The sequence below is a fragment of the Hyperoodon ampullatus genome (assembly GCF_949752795.1).
Source record: "Hyperoodon ampullatus genome assembly, chromosome: 2".
Lineage (NCBI taxonomy): Eukaryota > Metazoa > Chordata > Mammalia > Artiodactyla > Ziphiidae > Hyperoodon > Hyperoodon ampullatus.
Window position 1 is genome coordinate 128,541,958 of NC_136915.1, and position 18,094 is coordinate 128,560,051.

The 18,094-nt window shown below is 35.4% G+C and overlaps 1 protein-coding gene across 2 annotated transcripts in view; it reads right to left on the reverse strand.

Annotated features, from left to right (window-relative positions):
* Positions 1-18,094, reverse strand: part of EXO1 (exonuclease 1) — a gene marked incomplete at its 5' end in the record, with an annotated part of 37,854 nt that overhangs the window by 11,392 nt on the left and 8,368 nt on the right. The window contains 6 exons of one of the 2 annotated variants that reach the window (XM_079698327.1): positions 3,483-3,729; positions 6,742-6,964; positions 13,336-13,432; positions 14,114-14,301; positions 16,168-16,380; positions 17,331-17,468. In XM_079698327.1, the coding sequence (XP_079554453.1) occupies positions 3,483-3,729; positions 6,742-6,964; positions 13,336-13,432; positions 14,114-14,301; positions 16,168-16,380; positions 17,331-17,468 (1,106 nt within the window). Of the gene's footprint in view, positions 1-3,482; positions 3,730-6,738; positions 6,965-13,335; positions 13,433-14,113; positions 14,302-16,167; positions 16,381-17,330; positions 17,469-18,094 lie in introns of both variants that reach the window. The other variant, XM_079698326.1, reaches the window with a different exon arrangement.

The following is an 18,094-nucleotide window of genomic DNA, read 5'->3' on the forward strand; positions in this document are numbered from 1 at the left end:
TTTTTTAGGTTTAAAAAGAAAATCCTAGAGTGTATGATCAGCTAAATATGAAACTTAAAGAGAATTTACCTCATTAATAAGCATTAGTTCAAATCCAAGATGATTAAACAGAATATTTACTAAATGCTGGAGAGTAAATATCCTCTCTTATCTTTACATCAAACCCTTAGCTGATGTGTGTGGGTACAGGGCAGGAAGGAAGCAGCACGTAAAAGGAAAAGTCTTACTTGGTTTTTCACTGATCAAGAAACATCAGCTCCTTTATCTGATCACATAATTCACTTTTAAGCAAACAATAACCCCTATGATAGCCAAACATTTTTCTATGTATTATTTCATAGGTAAGAGAAGTTAGAGTAACAGAGCCCAAGGTTATAACATTAATCAACTAAAGAACAGAATTAAAACCCAGAACCCCTCCTAGTTCACGGCTGTTTCTTTCCAAACAGCCTATGGTGTGACTTAACTGATAATTATATTTCTAGAACTGAGAAAATAAATAGGCATTATTCTAGGATAAGTATCTATATAATAAAGATAAGACTTAAAACAGACTTCTAAAAAGCAAACAGATGGGAGACAATCTTTTGCATATTTAATACCTCCTGTTATGTTATATTAAAAAGAATGGGGTGGGAATGACCACTGGCATATATATTAGTGACTGGGCACTCTGCCAGGTGTCTGATATATATAACTTCTGCTAGTCTTAAAACAGTCTTATGCATATGATCATCCATATTTTATAGTTAAAAAAATAGGCTCAGGGAAGTTAAATGGCATATGAAAGATCACTCAACTAATTAAACGATAGAGTGAGAATTCAAGTCCAGGCCTATAAGATTGTGTGCTCCTTTCAAGGTACCATGCCAACTATGACTAGGAATCTTTCCTATCACTAATACTAACTATTCAACCCCGGGAAAGTTTCTTAACCTCTGAGAGCCTCAATTTCTTAGCCCAAAATAGAGAAAATAACACCGACCTGAATATTTCATAATACTGTTGTGAGGAATAACATAAAAAGAACTTTGAAAAGCAGCTAAGAAAACTAATTTAACAATATCTAATTATTATTAGATATTGCTCTATAATCTAGATCAGAAAATTATACATCAAAGATTTACTCCCAATTATTATTTCACAGGAAGTTGATGCAGAAAAAAATATTTCTCCAAGCATTTCTTAATGTTTCCTCTGAACAATTTCTTAGCCAAACAACTAACTAAGCTATATAAAGCAGCTATTTACAGCTTCAAACAGAGATTTCATTAAGCTTCCACAATGACTTAATAGCCAAGACCTGTAGAGACACACAAATATTATTCTCACTAGCTGTCTCCAAAGAGGCAGAAAAAGGAAATTCTATTTTCACCTAAATGGAAAGAAAAAGAAGCACTAAGAGGCAGAAAATGAAATCCTATTTTCACCCAAATGGAAAAATAAAACACGAGTTCCAAAAATTTCTCTGAATGACAGAAGTCAACTTTCTAGAATGTATAAATCAGCATAAGTCATCTAGAACCCTATTTTCCATCTTTTGCGGCCTACTTTTTCATTATTCTACTGTTAACAAGCACCTTTAATGAGGGTGACTAACAAAGGAAGAATCAAAATGATCATTTCATTGTACTGTGAATGTTTCCTTGGAAGGACTTGATGGGAGAAGGGTTTGAAACATCCCCTAAAGGAGGCTTAGGGATTATCGGTGGTTCATTCCTTCATGTCCTTCTCCTATCATCATGGTTAGACAAATCTGGCTGCAATCTAGTTTATTAAACTTGAAAAATAAAAAATATTCATTCTAAGTGTTCTAGAGAAATACAGGGGCTGATAAAGTTTCTCTTTCTTAAAGTTACTAAATCATGCCTAAATAACTTCTAACACTTAAATTTCCTGTTTCTAGTTGTGGTACCACTATCCGAAATCAATAAAATAAGAACTATTTATTGTATGTTTATCATCTGTTGGGCAATATTTTACGCACTTTACTTATGGTAATAATTTAATTCTATCAGCGATCCTAAGATTGTTATACTTGTTAGCCTTGAAGAAACAGAAGCACCCATAAATTAACTTGCTCAAGTCGAACATCTCATGAGTAAACAGGAGAGGATTCAAATCCAGGTGGTCTAACCCCAGGGTCCAAATACCTAACCCCTAAGTTCTACTGACTCCTCAAATTCTCATCTTCACTAGCGGGGACTATGGCAACTTTGGCCCTAATCTTTCTGCTCAGCTTTGGCCCTCTAGAATCCATTCTTCACAGTGTGTTCAGAGTGGTCTATCTAAACCAGGAATCAAATCATACTCCTCCCCTGATTAAAACCTTCTAAATGTTTCCCATCACCCCTAAAAACTCAAGTTCCTTAGATTGGCTTACAAGCCTTTCATGAACTGGCTTGCTTATTTCTGCTCCCTCATCATCTACATTTCTGCTCCCTTTTCATCCTTTTCCCAACTTACACTGTGGCAGAAGTAATAATAGCAGTGATCAACAGCAAAGAGTCAACCCCATGCTCCGTGCTGTTGCTCACCTCCATGCCTCTGTCCAAGCTGCATGAGTCTGCTGGGAAAGTACCTGGCTCCCTTCTTTGCTTCACCCACTCATCATTTAAACCTAGGTAACAGCACCTAACACTCATCCTTTCCCTCTCACCCTTTCCAACCATTGCCTCAGCATTAGATGCCCTCAAAACACCTCATGTAGGGGCTTTCCTGGTGGCGCAGTGGTTGAGAGTCCGCCTGCCGATGCAGGGGACACGGGTTTGTGCCCCGGTCCGGGAGGATCCCACATGCCGCGGAGCGGCTAGGCCCGTGAGCCATGGCCGCTGAGCCTACGCGTCTGGAGCCTGTGCTCCGCAACGGGAGAGGCCACAACAGTGAGAGGCCCACGTATCGCAAAAAAACCCAAAAAGAAACAACACCTCATGCATGATTTTGTCATTGTACTTACCACACTGTATGGAAAGATTCTGTTACTGACCTATTTCTCCAACTACGAAAAACTGCATGTTTCTCAAGAGCAAAAACAATGTCAAGAGCAAAAACTATGTTTCTCATTTTTGTAACCCAGCATCTAGTATAGTATTAGATTATCAATTAATATGAGAAATCCATAGTCATCTGTACTTAAATAGATTTCTAAAAATACTTTGCAAAATTATATTTAGCTCTTAAAGAAACTAAAAAAATAGAAACAAAGTGGGGGGGAGGAACCCCCAAAGGAACAGAGTTTTTCTAATGCAAAATGTAGTAAGGTCTACAATTCTTATTTTGGTTCTCCATGGAGAGATTACAAAAGTAACAGAAGTTCAAGGGAACAGTGGAACTAAAGCAATACATGATAAAAAACTGTAATTGGATTAAGCCAGGTCTTACACCTATCCCATTAGATTCAATGTTATTCAAGACAATTAAAATAAATACCAACAGAGTATATAATACAACAGACACACAACATTCTATAGATATAACTATACCTGCTTCTGGTTCCTGGAACCACAACTGCACCACTTTCTTCATTTTTTCTCTGTAAAAATGTTGCAAATTTGTTTCTTGTCCTAGGTGGTGTGCTTAAGCTTTTTTTAATAGTAGTTCCATCTACCAGGTCAGGCATAAACCGTTCAGAAGAGTTCAATAATTTATTACCTTCACAACTATTTTTCTTGATCTTCTTTGTAAAGGAAGTAGAATACTGACCCAGTAGATCATCTTCTGATAGCTCTTCTAAGTAAAAACAAAATTATCTGTAAATCTTTATTTCATGTGTAGTTAGACATTTGGTCTTAGTTTCACAGTCCATGTCCTATTGTCCTAAAGATAAAGTCTTATTTTTTTTTAAACTATGCATCAGAAAAGGGAATAAAAGAATGACTTAAAAAAATCCCCTTGTCTGTGTTTTATGATTTCAAAACTTGGCTATGATTTAATGTCAATTATTTGTATGATTTTATGTGAAATTACCTAAACCAAAATTTCAGGGTACAATCATTTCTGTAAGGCTCTACACTCATTATATAATAAGGGCCTAATTCTGAATTTTTTAAAAAAAGGAATTAAATGTATGATTAAACTAATGTTTGGTTAAAAAAAATGTTTCAACATTTTAAAAAAAATGTTTCAAGGAGGTATATATACACACCATCACTGAGTTACAGTCTTTGAGGTGTATTCGATTGTCTTGTAGTCAAAAGTAATTTGTGCTCTAGCTCTTATCTTCATTACATAGCTATGGGGCTCTAGAAGACTGCTGTGTAACGAACGCATTTTATTGGTATAAGAATAAATCATAAGACTAATGTAAGATGTTATAGCTGAAATGGGCAAGGACATAGAGATAGCAGTAAGGTACTTTAAATTAGTCCAACTAATTCTCAGTCTGAATAGCTTCCACTCACATGGGAGTAAATGCTCACGACTCTAAGAAGTTGGTAAAACAGTTGAGGGTGCCAAAATACTACAGATAAGGTGATACCTCAAATTCAAAAATGTATAGAGTAAAAAAAACCTATAGGTCAGTAAACTTGTAAAAATCGGTTTATTATGCAGGGAATTGGGAGCTCTTACAGAAGAGGAAAAAATAAATATCGTAAGATCCCCAGCAAGCCTTCACCAAGAAGCCACACCACACTAATCTCATTTTCTTTTTATAAGGTTGTTAGACTAGCTATTTGGAGAAATTCACAGACTTAGTATATATATTTTAAGCGAAACTTTAAGACATACTTGAGCCATACTTCTCAAATTTACAGGTGACATAATACCCATGTTAGAAGACAATATAAAGTTTCAAAAAAGAAAAAAAAATAGGCAGAACAATGGATTATAATGAATTAAGATTACCTCAGTAAGGATAATGTAACCCATATTTAAGTTTAAAAATATAACTACCTGGCTTAACAGCAACTGGTGGATTTCGATTATAAACTCAGTAAATGCCAGCAAAATGACAAGAATACTACTAAAAGCTCATGTTATCTTAGTTTGCAGTAGTAAAAGCAGTTTCTGGATGAAGGACTGAAATAGTGCCACAATTCTAAATATGATCTATGGTAAGTGGACCACATCTCAACAACCACTCCCTGTAGTAGTTACAAATTATTAAAAAATTTGTATTGTATCCAAAGCATAACCTGGATAAGGAACTTTTAGCTTGCAAAAGAAATTTAGGAGGGTCACAATGGCTGTCTCTAAATATATGAAGGGCTGTCACATTAAAGAGGGAAAACGTTTACTGTTTTTTGTTTTGTTTTTGTGTTTGTCTGTGTACCTGTGGATAAAATCCATTGATAAATGGTAGTTATAACAAAGCAGACTTAGTCTGACACAGGTAATTTACTGATGACCTCTCTACATAAAATGAATAAGCCTACCTTGATGGAAGAAGAAGGGAAGGAACTAATATGTACAGTGTACCTGCTATGTACCAGGGCTTTTTTATATTTATATCACATATACAAAAATTTGTGAGATAGGCAATATTGTTCCCATTTCAGAAGAGGAAACAAAGGTTCAGAGATATTATCATGGAAAAGATTTAGGTTCATAAGGAATCAGGACATTTTGGTCAAACATGAATAATCTATACCTAAATTTAAAAGATAAGGGCGTGAACTAAAAGTTTGCAAGGGCTTTGTTTTGTTTTTGTTGTCAGATATTCATTCATGTAATGTCTGAGGGAAAGAAGGAAGAGAGAAGAAATGGATTACAATTATTCTTTCCACTTCTAAACATGTTCTATGGTGGAAAGAAAAAACCTTTTCCCAATACTTAGTATTCCATTCTCAGCACTTTTGTTCAACACTGTAATGGAGGTTCCAGTAGGCAAGAAAAAGAAATAAAAGGTATCCAGACTGGAAAAGGAGAAGCAAGACTATCTTTACTTGCAGGTGATAGGACTGTCTACATAGAGAATCCTAGAGAGTCTAAAAAGAGATACTAGAACTAATAAGTCATTTTAGTAAGGTTGTAAAACACAAGATTAATATACAAAAAATCAAGTGTATTTCTATATACTAGCAATGAACCAGAAATTGAAATTAAAAATACCATTTACAACAGCATCAAAAATCTGAAATATACAGATAAATTTGACAACATATGTGCAAGACCTGTACACTGAAAACTACAAAGCATCGCTGAAGACTTAAACTAAAGAAGACTTAAATAAATGGATCAGAAAACTTGATATTGTTAAGATGTCAATTCTCCCCAAACTTATCTATGGATTCAACTAAATCCCAATCAAAATCTCAGCAGGCTTTTTTTTTTTTTTTTAATAAATTGACAAGTTGATTCTAAAATTTGTATGGAAATGTGAAGAACACAGAATAGCCAAAACAACTTTTCAAAAGAAGAACAAACTTAGGGACTTACACTACCACATTTATACTACTGGATTTCAAGATTGACTATAAAAGCTACAGAAATCAAGACAGTGTGTCTGGCATAAAGACAGGAAAAGAGACCAATGGTACAGACCTGCACATATGTGGTCAAATGATTGTCAACAAATGTGCCAAGGCAATTCAATGGAAAAAGGATAATCTTTTTAACAAATGGTGTTGGAACAATTGGATTGCCATATACAAAAAAAAGTGAACCTTGATCCTTACCTCACACCATATAAAAAATTAATTCAAAATGGATCAAAGGCCTAAATGTAAGAACTAAAACTATAAAACTTCTAAAATGTGACCAATTCTCACTAGTGTTTCACAAAAACAAAATACATACCACTTCTTGGTCTTTTTGCAATGGATGACTTCCTTGGAAGATTTAACCCTTTAGTACTAATCACTAGTTCAATGCCCACAGTACTTGGATTTTCCTTCACCTTTGTAGCATCTGAAACAATGTCCAGCTCAAGTCTAGGGCAATAGTTCCTATGCCAAATGCTATTAATATTAGATGACTTTTGACATGTTTTGTCAGTCCAACTATGACTTCTTGATTTGGCAGGCTAAAATAGTAAAAGGAAAAAGGTTACTTTAAGAAGAAAACAGTTAAATCATTTCCCTCTGTATCAACATAAATTATAAGTAAATAATTAAATTACCCCTTTGAACAGCTTTTGATGAAATATCTGTCCTCTAATAATAACATTGTCTACTTTGCTGGTCCTATACTTTTCCATTAAATGTGTCTTGTATTCCTAGGTCTGTTTCTCTCCCAATGAGGGTCAAGCAAACTCATTAGCTCATTTCTAAGAAATAAAAAAATGAATCTTCCTAAGATGAACAGTGCAAGAAATAAAACTACACTTGAAGAAACGTTACCAGAAAAAAACGTACTTTTAAAATTTGAGTATTAGTTCAATATACAATACTAATTAGTTTAATAATCATCTAGCAATAAACCTCTAAATAATCACTGACATACCCTTTACAAAGGACCTGAAAATTAAAACCATAAAATTATGTATTTAACCAACTATCCCATCTCTAGAACTTGGATGAGTTCAAACCAAAACAATCTAATTTACAAAACAGTTTCTTTAGTGGACAATACCTATGTATTAATTAGGTATGTATTAGTAGACAATACCTATGTATTAAACAGAAAGCTACTTTTGTCTACATTGAGTCATGCATAAAACTTTCTCCAAGAAAGAACTTATTGACAGTAAGGATTGGTAAATAATCATTTTTAATGCTAAAACAAGTTATTCACAATTAATAACTATTTTATTTTATTATTTTTTCTAAATATATTTTAGATGAAAATGATCTACTAATAGGATGTCAGTGATATTCTAATAGTAGGAGAGGCACAGGGAAAAATTAACACTGGTACAAAAAATGTTGGTACTAGGGTGTGAATTCCACCTGACAAAAGTCCCACCTGAATCTGGAATCTAATCTTTCACTTAAAGAAAGGACTAAAAATAAAAATAAATAAATAAAAAACGAGGTGACATTATTTATAATATACTCTGAGAATTAACAAGGAAGGTAATTAAGAATAATTGAGAGAATAGGTATAATAAAGACAGTTTAAGCAGTACAGCTCATGGCATTAGATCCCACTGATGGTTTTATTTTAAAAAAAAGAGAAATAAGCAAGTAGAAAACTTGACTGGCAAGAATAAATCTTAGATAAATAATAAGAATTAGTTTGATGTACAATTAGTGGTTCTGAAAGAAATTTCTCTATGAAAAAAATAATCTGATAAGGATTTGGACTTATGAAGGATGGCCATCTTAGTGAGCCATAACATTCCCTATTGTATCTGAACATTTTCATTACAACCAATTATTTTTGAGTTTCTTAAAGGAAAAACTTGAGAATCATTCTGATGAAATTATAATATCAGTAATTCAAATGTGTAAAGAAGATATCAAAATAAAGACTTTTCAGTTCCCTTTTCCTACAAACTTCCAATTATAATGTAAATAAGCCACAGAACTATAATGTACAGTACAGGGAATACAGTCATCCCTCAGTGGCTGCAGGGGATTGGTTCCAGGACCCCCTCAGATACCAAAATCTATGATGCTCAAGTCCCTTATATAAAATGGAATAGTATGGTCAGCCCTCCATATCCGCGGGCATCTGCAGATTCAACCAACCACAGACCCAATTTGATTGAATCCTTGGATGCAGAACCCATGGATATGGAGGGCTGACCAGTATAGTAAATAATACTATGTGACTTCCCTGGTGGTCCAGTGGTTAAGACTCCACGCTCCCAATGCAGGGGGCACGGGTTCGATCCCCGGTCAGGGAACCAAGATCCCTCATGCTGCACAGCATGGCAATAATAATAATAATAATAATAATAATAATAATAATAATAATAATATTGTAGTAACTCTGTATGGTGACAGATGGTAAATAGACAGATCATGATAATTTCTTAATGTATATAAATATTGAATCACTATGTTGTACACCTGAAACTAATATGTCAATAAGTCAATAAGAAAAAAATCATCCCCAAAGCAATAAGAAGAAACAAACACAAATACCATCTACAGAAAAATTAGGAGATATCTGTAACTTCCAAACGACAGTGAAGACAAGAGTATAGAGAGAAGAATTTAAAGAACCTAGCCCAAGGAGGGAGGGGCAAGATAGGGGTAGGGGATTAAGAGGTACAAACTACTAGGTGTAAGAAAGCTACAAGTATATATTTTACAATACAGGGAATATAGCCAATATTTTATAATTATAAATAAAGTATAACTTTTAAAAATTGTGAATCACTATGTTGTACACCTGAAACTTATATAATATTGTAAATCAACTATACCTCAATAAAGAAAAAAATAAAGAACTTAGCCCAAGAAAGATCAAAGTGTCTTCAAGCATCTGCAGAAAAGAATATCAGTAAAAAACCCATTCCGGGCTTCCCTGGTGGCACAGTGGTTAAGAATCCGCCTGCCAATGCAGGGGAGATGGGTTCGAGCCCTGGTCTGGGAAGATCCCACATGCCGCAGAGCAACTAAGCCCATGCACCACAACTACTGTGCCTGCACTCTAGAGCCCGCGAGCCACAACTACTGAGCCCACATACCACAACTACTGAAGCCTACATGCCTAGAGCCCGTGCTCCACAACAAGAGAAGCCACCACAATGAGAAGGCTGCAGACCGCAACGAAGAGTAGCCCCGCTCGCTGCAACTAGAGAAAGCCCATGCACAGCAATGAAGGTGCAATGCAGCCAAAAAAACAAACAAAAAAACCCCCCACAAATTCCACATACAGAAAGTTGAAGACTCGGAAATTTAAGGGATCAGGTACCATGGAGGCCACAAGTAGGGGGAGGGCTAAAAAAAGGTTTATTTGACTCCTGGGCGCTCATGTTCAATCTGTCCATACAGTCAGTTCACACCCATCTGCCTTCAGAGTGACTGGAACTTTGAAACCCAGAAACAATAACATAAAAACAGTAGGTACTTCAGAAGATGAAAACATCCATTTGTCTAAAGACAGAGATCAAATGAAAGGCTAAATAATGAATAGTGGGGAACAGCCCTACCCCTTCCTGGTCCATCCCAGCTCATTTCCCTATCTTGCTCTCAAAATGCAAACAGCCACATTTACATAGTTAAGTAGAAATTGGAGGATCCCTTTTTGGAAAAAAGAACTGTACAGAGAAAACATGCTGATGTTTGGGAATTCACAAAACAAAGGCAGCTTGTTTCCAACCAGTTCATCAAAGAGTAAAACCCAAGACTATAAGCCCCACTCATTCACACAAAGCTTCTTAAGTGCCTCTCCCAAACAGGAACAAATTGACAAGAAGCTCTAGGTGTTTGAAAAAAGTCTCCACCATGAAAGAGAAAAGTCAAAACACATAGAAAAAAAAAAAAAAAAAACAAAGCAAACAGAGATAATGCAGAGAGCAGAAGAAAATGTACAAGAGATTATAATTAATATTCTGAGAGGGGTGGGGGGAAAGAGGAGATTACAACCATGAAATAAAACAAAATCTTTAAAAAACCACAATTAAAGAAAGGGTTCTTAGATATGAAAATGATAGTAAAAAGTAAAAATTCAACAGAATTTTCTGCAATGATAGAAAAGTTCTGTGCTATCAAACATGGTAGCCACTAAGGACTTTAAAAGTGGCCAATGCAACTGAAGAACTAAAATTTAATTTAATGTTAGTTTAAATAGCCACATGTGGCCAGTGGCTACATACTGGATAGTTCAAAGTTGAAAGACAAAATAAAAAAAAGTTTTTCCCAGAAACAGCAAAAGACAAAGACATGAGTAAGATAAGTTCCAGAATTTGAAGACCAGAAAAATCCAATATCTAATTAACAGAAGTTCCAGATACAGAACAAGAGAAAACAGAAAAAAGGAACTAGCAACCTGAGTGTAAGGTTTATATAATTTGAGTTGATGAACATAAAGTTCTTTTTTAGTATCATCATGAATTTGTGCTCTCTTAATAAGCTTAGTTTATTTCAGCTAACAGTAACGATTCTTTTCAATGCTCAACTGGTCACCAGTTTGTCAGTGGCCATCTTCTCTAGGCTCACCTCTTTTTCTTTCTCAAGGTGCTCTGTTTCCCTTACCTGGTAAACACTAAGACATTCTTGGTACAGCCAGAATGAACTACTTAGAGTACCTTTAACATGTTATCCTCTTTCACACATGCTGTTTTCTTCAATGTGGAACCACTCACCCATCTTGAAAATCCCCACTCATCTTTGTAAAGCCAGGACACACACTAGTTCCTCTATAAGGAGACAGTAGAGGGCTTGGCTTGGAATCAGAGCTCCCCTATCAATCAAATTTGTGAGCTGGCAAGTCACGTAACCTCCCTCTAATTGTTTCCTCATCTGTAAAATGGAAATAATGGTACTGACCCCAGAGGCTTGTTAAGGAGTAAATGAATTACTATGTCTAAGCTGGTTAGGATGGCACTTAGAACACAGCAAATGCTCAAGAAATGTTTGTTATGATTATTAAAAAGTATTCTCTCCTAGGGACTTCCCTGGTGATCCAGTGATTAAGAATCCACCTTCCAACGCAGGGGACACAGGTTTGATCCCTGGTCAAGGAACTAAGATCCCACATGCCACGGGGCAACTAAGCCCTCATGCCGCAACTACTGAGCCCGCAGACCACAACCAGAGAGAAGCCCACACACCGCAACAAAAGATCCCGCATGCCACAACAAAGATCCCAGGTGCTGCAACTAAGACCCGATGTAGCCAAAAAAAAAGTATTCTCTCCTTAGGTGGAGTTAAGTGCATGCCCTTTGTTTCCAGAGAGCCTCGAATACATCTATTATAGCACTTACCATATTTCTATATATATAACCGTGTGTCTCTCCCTTAGACAATGAGTACCTTACAAGCAAGGATTATGCTCTGTTTTTCTTTATATTCCAGAACTCTAGCTAACCTAACTATGCTTGTTATAGTACTTAACAAATGCTTAGTAAAGAACTGAATGGTGAGTAAGGGTAAAGATCTGGATAACTATGAGAAAGGAGAAACTATTAACCAGAAAGACAAAAAAGCAGCAGAAGGACTTAGCAATGAAAAAGAAGCCAGGGGTGGGGGAGGAGCAAAATAGGTGAAGGAGATTAAGAGGTACAAATTACAAGATATAAAATAAATAAGTTATAAGGATGTAATGTACAGCACAGTCAATATTTTATAATAACTTTGTATGGAGTATAATCTACAAAAATATCAAATAACTATGTTGTACACCTGAAACTAATACAGTTGACCCTTGAACAATACAGTTAATCTGAGTATAATTTATAGTCAGCCCTCCATATCCGCAGTTCTCCTGAATCTGCGGATTCAGCCAACCAACGACCGTGTAGTACTGTAGTATTTGCTATTGAAAAATACCCCTTTGTAAGTGGATGTGTGCAGTTCAAAGCCACACTGTTCAAGGGTCAACTGTATAATATTGTAAGTCAACAATACTTCACTTAAAAAAAATTAAATCCCAAGTCTTCTAGTCTGAATGAAAGAGATCATGTAACTGACATTCATTCATTCAACAAAAAAAGTGGTAAATATAATATGGCAGTGAATATCACAAAACCCTGCCTTTATGAAGATTACATTCTACCGGGAAGAATCAGAAAATAAACAAGAGACATAATTTATGGAGTAACAAGTGCTAAAAAGAAAAAATGTTATTAAGGAAAGCTGATAAGAAATAAAGAGTTTGCTTTTGACCGTGGATAGATTACAGGAAAGCATTTATGTAGATTCAGGAGATATTTAGAATTATGTGATTGGTATACAGACTACAGATTGGGTTAAAGATGTGCGAATTCTCTGCATAAATGAGATAATTAGAGTCATAAGAACTTACTTAAGGAATAAATCTGAACATAAACGAGAACAGAGTCTGAATGGAAATATGAACAGAAAAGAGAGAATGGTGGGAGAGTGTATCATAAGAGATACATACATACAATTGGGGAAAAGTAGAAGAAAACAGGAAAGGGCTCAGAGACACATAGCAGGGGTGCTCAGTAAGTATTTGTTAAACTGTGAATGAGCGAAAAATCAGTTTTTACTCCCCAAGGGAGGTATTTCTAGGTTTGGTCTTGCCAGAGGCTGAATGGGGTGAGATGAAAAAAGGTCATCAAACATTTGGTATATTCAAATGAAATGTTCAAGTGTAAAGGTTTGATAATACATTTTGTGGTCAATTTTTAATTTAAGGAAATTAACCAATATACATATTTTCTCTAACATCGAGTTTTTTCAATCTACACCCTGCATAATGCCTGGATATAGAAATGCTTAAAAGCTGTTTACTAAATGAAGATTTGCCTCTAGTCACAGTTCCCGAGATATAATTAAAATGTGCTCTTTTAGAAAGAAGTCTTTAATATGTTACCACGGCAGTGTCTGGATTGTAGTCATCAATCTGTTCGAAAGTATTTATATCTTTATTTCCAAGTGCTATTTGAAGAGCTATAGAATCATCAACATATCTAGGTTGGTAAGATTAAGGAAAAATGTTTTTATTAACAACCAAACAAATGATACTGTAATAAGACAGAAAAGTGTGTTGTACTGTCACAGGTTTATGACTTCAGTGGACCCTACTTACTTTCCACATTCAGCTTTACTGAAACCACAGTCATAGTTTACTAGTCACAACAGGAGTTGCCTATTTTCTGAAGCAAAGTCCCAAGGCATCACTTATTCCCTGTCAAGGGAGACGGAGAGGAAAGTCTTGGCGACTACCTATGTCACTCACAGCTCTACATCACCCTGGATGTACGTGGCCAGTGGCTATGGGAAGAGCATCCTCAACTGGCCTACTCATATGCTCAGAGCATTCTTCTTGGTTAACTGAGCTTGCTTGCCATGAGGGGTACTCTTAAGTGCCACCTTTGGAGTATGTACCTTAAGTGACTGACTGTACATGTTTCTGTCAAGTCAATCTAAGTAATTAGCAAGTTATAATGGATGAGCCTCAGGTTTATAAACAAAATGTTACTCTAAATTTTCGCTAGCATTGTAATTAAATTTAACAAAATAAAGATTTCACTATAAAAAAAGAAAGCAAAAAACAATTTGCAAACTTTTTACTGAATGTCTCACTAAAAAATCACCACAAAAATATGGAAGAAGTGCAAAGTTCTACCATTCTGGTTCAGAAAGGATACTGCCCAGCATAGCTTAGTGTTTCAGGATCAATGTCATCTTCATAGGCATTCAAAGGGATGAGTTTCCTTTTGATGGGATCAAAAACTAGCTGATAGAGGAAGGTATTATTGGCCCGAATAAATCCTTTGATGTAATCTTCTGGTACTGTTATATTCATCTTGAGATAATGTCCAATTTTCTTGATAACCTAATAATGAATGTAAAAATATTTATGAGTTATCTGCAGATAAAGAAGATGGAACACATTGTTCCCAACACCCATCACTTTACATTAGAGAAGGATGAGGAGGGATAGAATAATCAATTGCTTTTATCTACATTAAAAACCTCTAACAGTAAACACAACCATGTCATGACTTAAAATTCTAAGTCTCTATAACAGTATTTTCTTTGGTTTTTCTATTATTAATCCAAAGAATGAAAAATTCAGTTACACATCAAATTTACATTCCTAGGTATAACTTTAAGATACATTCTTCACCCTCAAAGCCCGTTTCATCTAGAAAGCAAAAAACAAACAACACACAAAACCTAAGAATTAAAAAAAATCCAAATATTCATAGATCATATTTTAAAAATGAAGTCAACATTCTAATTCCTGTTAGAGTCATGGATGATTAAAGCTGGAAAGGGCTTTAAATCTTTTCTATCAAACTCAGAGACAAAGAAGATCCAGAGAACTGAAGTGATCCTGTAGTCACAGGCTAATTAGTGCATGTCGCTCTCTTCCGAAATCTGCCACCATCTCCCAACCTTGAGATCTGTCTATTGTAGTACACCACCCTTAGTCCTGAGGACTCACATCTTGTACCCTTGGAGACAAAAAATGGAAATTCTTCTCTGCAAACTCTAAGGGCTTAAGAGAACTACTCAAGGCGGGGTGGGGTAGGAATAAGCTTCTTTAATGTATGTTTAATTTTTTAAGGTAAAGACATCAGAGAAATTATAGAGCAGTGATGTATGGGGTCTCAGAGTTTTCTAGAAAATACATGACACATGGTACCACATCAAATTATGAGGAAGTAATAAAAGAATCCAGTTGTACTCTATTAAGCCACATTAAAGAGATTTATATAAATGTGCAATTCCTCTCATAACTTTCACTTGTTTTAGAAGATAACTACTTTTCATAAAAATATGATATTTATGTTAAAATGTAATGAATTAATTATTAATTTTAAGTGAATTAATAAACATTTTGATTTTTCTGTTTCAATTTCTTTTTTTTTGGCTGCATTGGGTCTTCGTTGCTGTGTCAGGCTTTTCTCTGTAGTTGCAGCGAGCAGGGGCTACTCTTCGTTGTAGTGCACAGGCTTCTCATTGTGGTGGTTTCTCTTGTTGAAGAGCATGCACTCTAGGCACACGGGCTTCCGTAGTTGTGGCACACAGGCCCAGCAGTTGTGGCATGCAGGCCCTGGAGCAGGTGGGCTTCAATAGTTGTGGCACGCAGGCTCTAGGGTGCGCAGGCCTCAACAGTTGTGGCACATGGGCTCAGTAGTTATGGTGCACGGGCTTGGTTGCTCTGCAGCATGTGGGATCTTCCTGGACCAGGGATTGAACCTGTGTTCTCTGCATTGTCAGGCAGATTCTTAACCACTGCGCTACCAGGGAAGTTCCTTCTGTTTCAATTTCTGACTCAGTAAATATCAATAGCTATAACCCATATAAACAAAAATAATTGCCACAAAGAGATCTTAAGATTGTAAAGGGATCCTGAGACCAAAAAGTTTGAGAACCACTACTACAGAGTAACAGGACAGAAATCAAAAGACTATACGTTATAACATTAATTCTACCCTAGAATATCTTATCCTTAAGTTTCTTTATATTAGTCTTTATTTTAAAAAATTACTACTTGTTTTTTGTCAGTTGCTGAAAACATGGTTCATCCGTTGCCAAAAGCAAAGTTCTAGTGTTTTAGTCATTTTCTCCTTTCAATGACACCATATTGGATATGGATATAATAGAATATTTAAGATCCATATTCTGAGTTCATCTATTATTTAAGAACTGCTTCAGGAACTGAATATGACACTTGGTAAATCACTCTTACCTTTAAAATATCTGGATTGTTGGCTAGTCTTAGTACTTTGCAGGCCTTGGCTAATCCAATCCCACGCAGCGATGAGAGATAGTCACAGCCTGAAAGAATGCACATATAACGGAACTTCTCTTCTGTGAACACATCCCCAAGCTGTTTGCACATTCCTAGCCGAGCCTGATCAACTTCTAGTCCATTTCCAAACTGGTCCATTTTTAAAATAACCTTCAAGAGGAATGGAAACTGTTAACACCTGAAAGAGCCATTTTTATTTTTCATCATCTAAGACATTGCAGTATTTCTAAGAAGTCTTTCTTGTTCTTTATCATAACTGGGAAGAGAGACAGGTAGGCCAGTTAATTACTGTGATATTTGCAAATAAGTTAAATTGAAGCATAGGCTATGGCTAGACAAGGTCATACGCCAGAACTCAATTGTCTTGACTCTGGTATAAAGAAGGCCCTTTTTGACATGATAACCTATTACAGGGTTATCATGTCAAATAGCAATTCATACAAAAAGCATTTTCTCCTTACCTTCCGCTTTTACATATTAAAGTAACCCTTTTGCTTAGTCTTAAAGTAATACATGTCCATTGTAGAAAATTTGGAAAACACAGAAATTCAGGAAGAAGAAAACAGAAGTTGCCCCAAATGTCTCATCTATCACTGTTACCCAGCATTAACCTTTTCACAGATCCTTCTTCATCTATGAAATAAATAGATAATATAAATAACATAGATATTAACAAAAATGAAATCACCCTATAGTTTTGTATCTTAATATATCATAATAAAATTTTCCATTAAATAGTTTTATACATAATTCTAAATAACTGCAGAACATCTCATTAGTAGATAAGTTAGCTTATTTACCTAACCGAATTGAAAAATATAAAGCATATAAGTTATCATTATTAAAAAATAAGACCACATTCCACTAAAGAATTTGGAGAAAACAAAACCCTCTAATTGTAAGGGCTTACTCTGAAAAATTGTCCAGATTACACAAATGTCAAGCAGCAAAACCTTTCTTTTCATTTTAATAAAACAATTATTAACAACTGTAAGTAAATATTAGTTGCAGGTATTAAATAGGATAAAAAACTTTAGCTCCTGATTTACACTATTTCCATCCACATAGAAAAATAGTATGGAGTAGTTGTAGTTAGGTACCTTTTTACAGCCAAAAGCGAGGAGATCAGAGTCTTCTGTAATTACAGCTTGTACAATACCAGCCTTGTTAAGATAGGCCAACTGTGCATCTGCTTCATATGGAGCCACAAGACAATCTACTCCCTGAGACCGAGCAGCCTGTCGGAAAGGATTGGTCAATCTAAAGAACAGCATCTGCAAAGCACTGAACAACTTCCTGTATCAAACCCATTTTATTACCAGCTTCAACATGTATTGAATACTTGCTAATATTATTTTTGAAAATCATTTCCTTTGAAGTAAGTTTTTCTACTTTTAGTCCTATATATATTGAACTAATCATACAGCCACTAAGAAATCTTTTTAAAAAATCAATACATAAATTAGGAAAAAAGAAATATTGCTGTACATTTGGGGGCAAATACAAGCTATAAAGCTTAATTATTTCAAATTATAGAAAGCTACCATCTTAAGAATGATTATGCCCTAAAAAGAACACAAGTCATGCGTTTCCCCAGGTTCTCTTATCACAGAACACGAGTCTTACACTGTACTGATGAAACAACAGAATTTAATCACTATTTCCCCATTTGTTTACCAAGCAGTTTGAACACAGAACTGAAAAGGGGGAAGTGTGGGCTGTGATTTTGGGCATGCTGACACTAAGATTTATGGTAACAGGTAATAAGGAAATAAGCTTCTAAGAAGCAGATCAAGTAGACTAGAAGTCTGTAGAGATCCTGAGTTGGCCAGGCTACTTCAACAGATCTCTGACAGTCATTGAT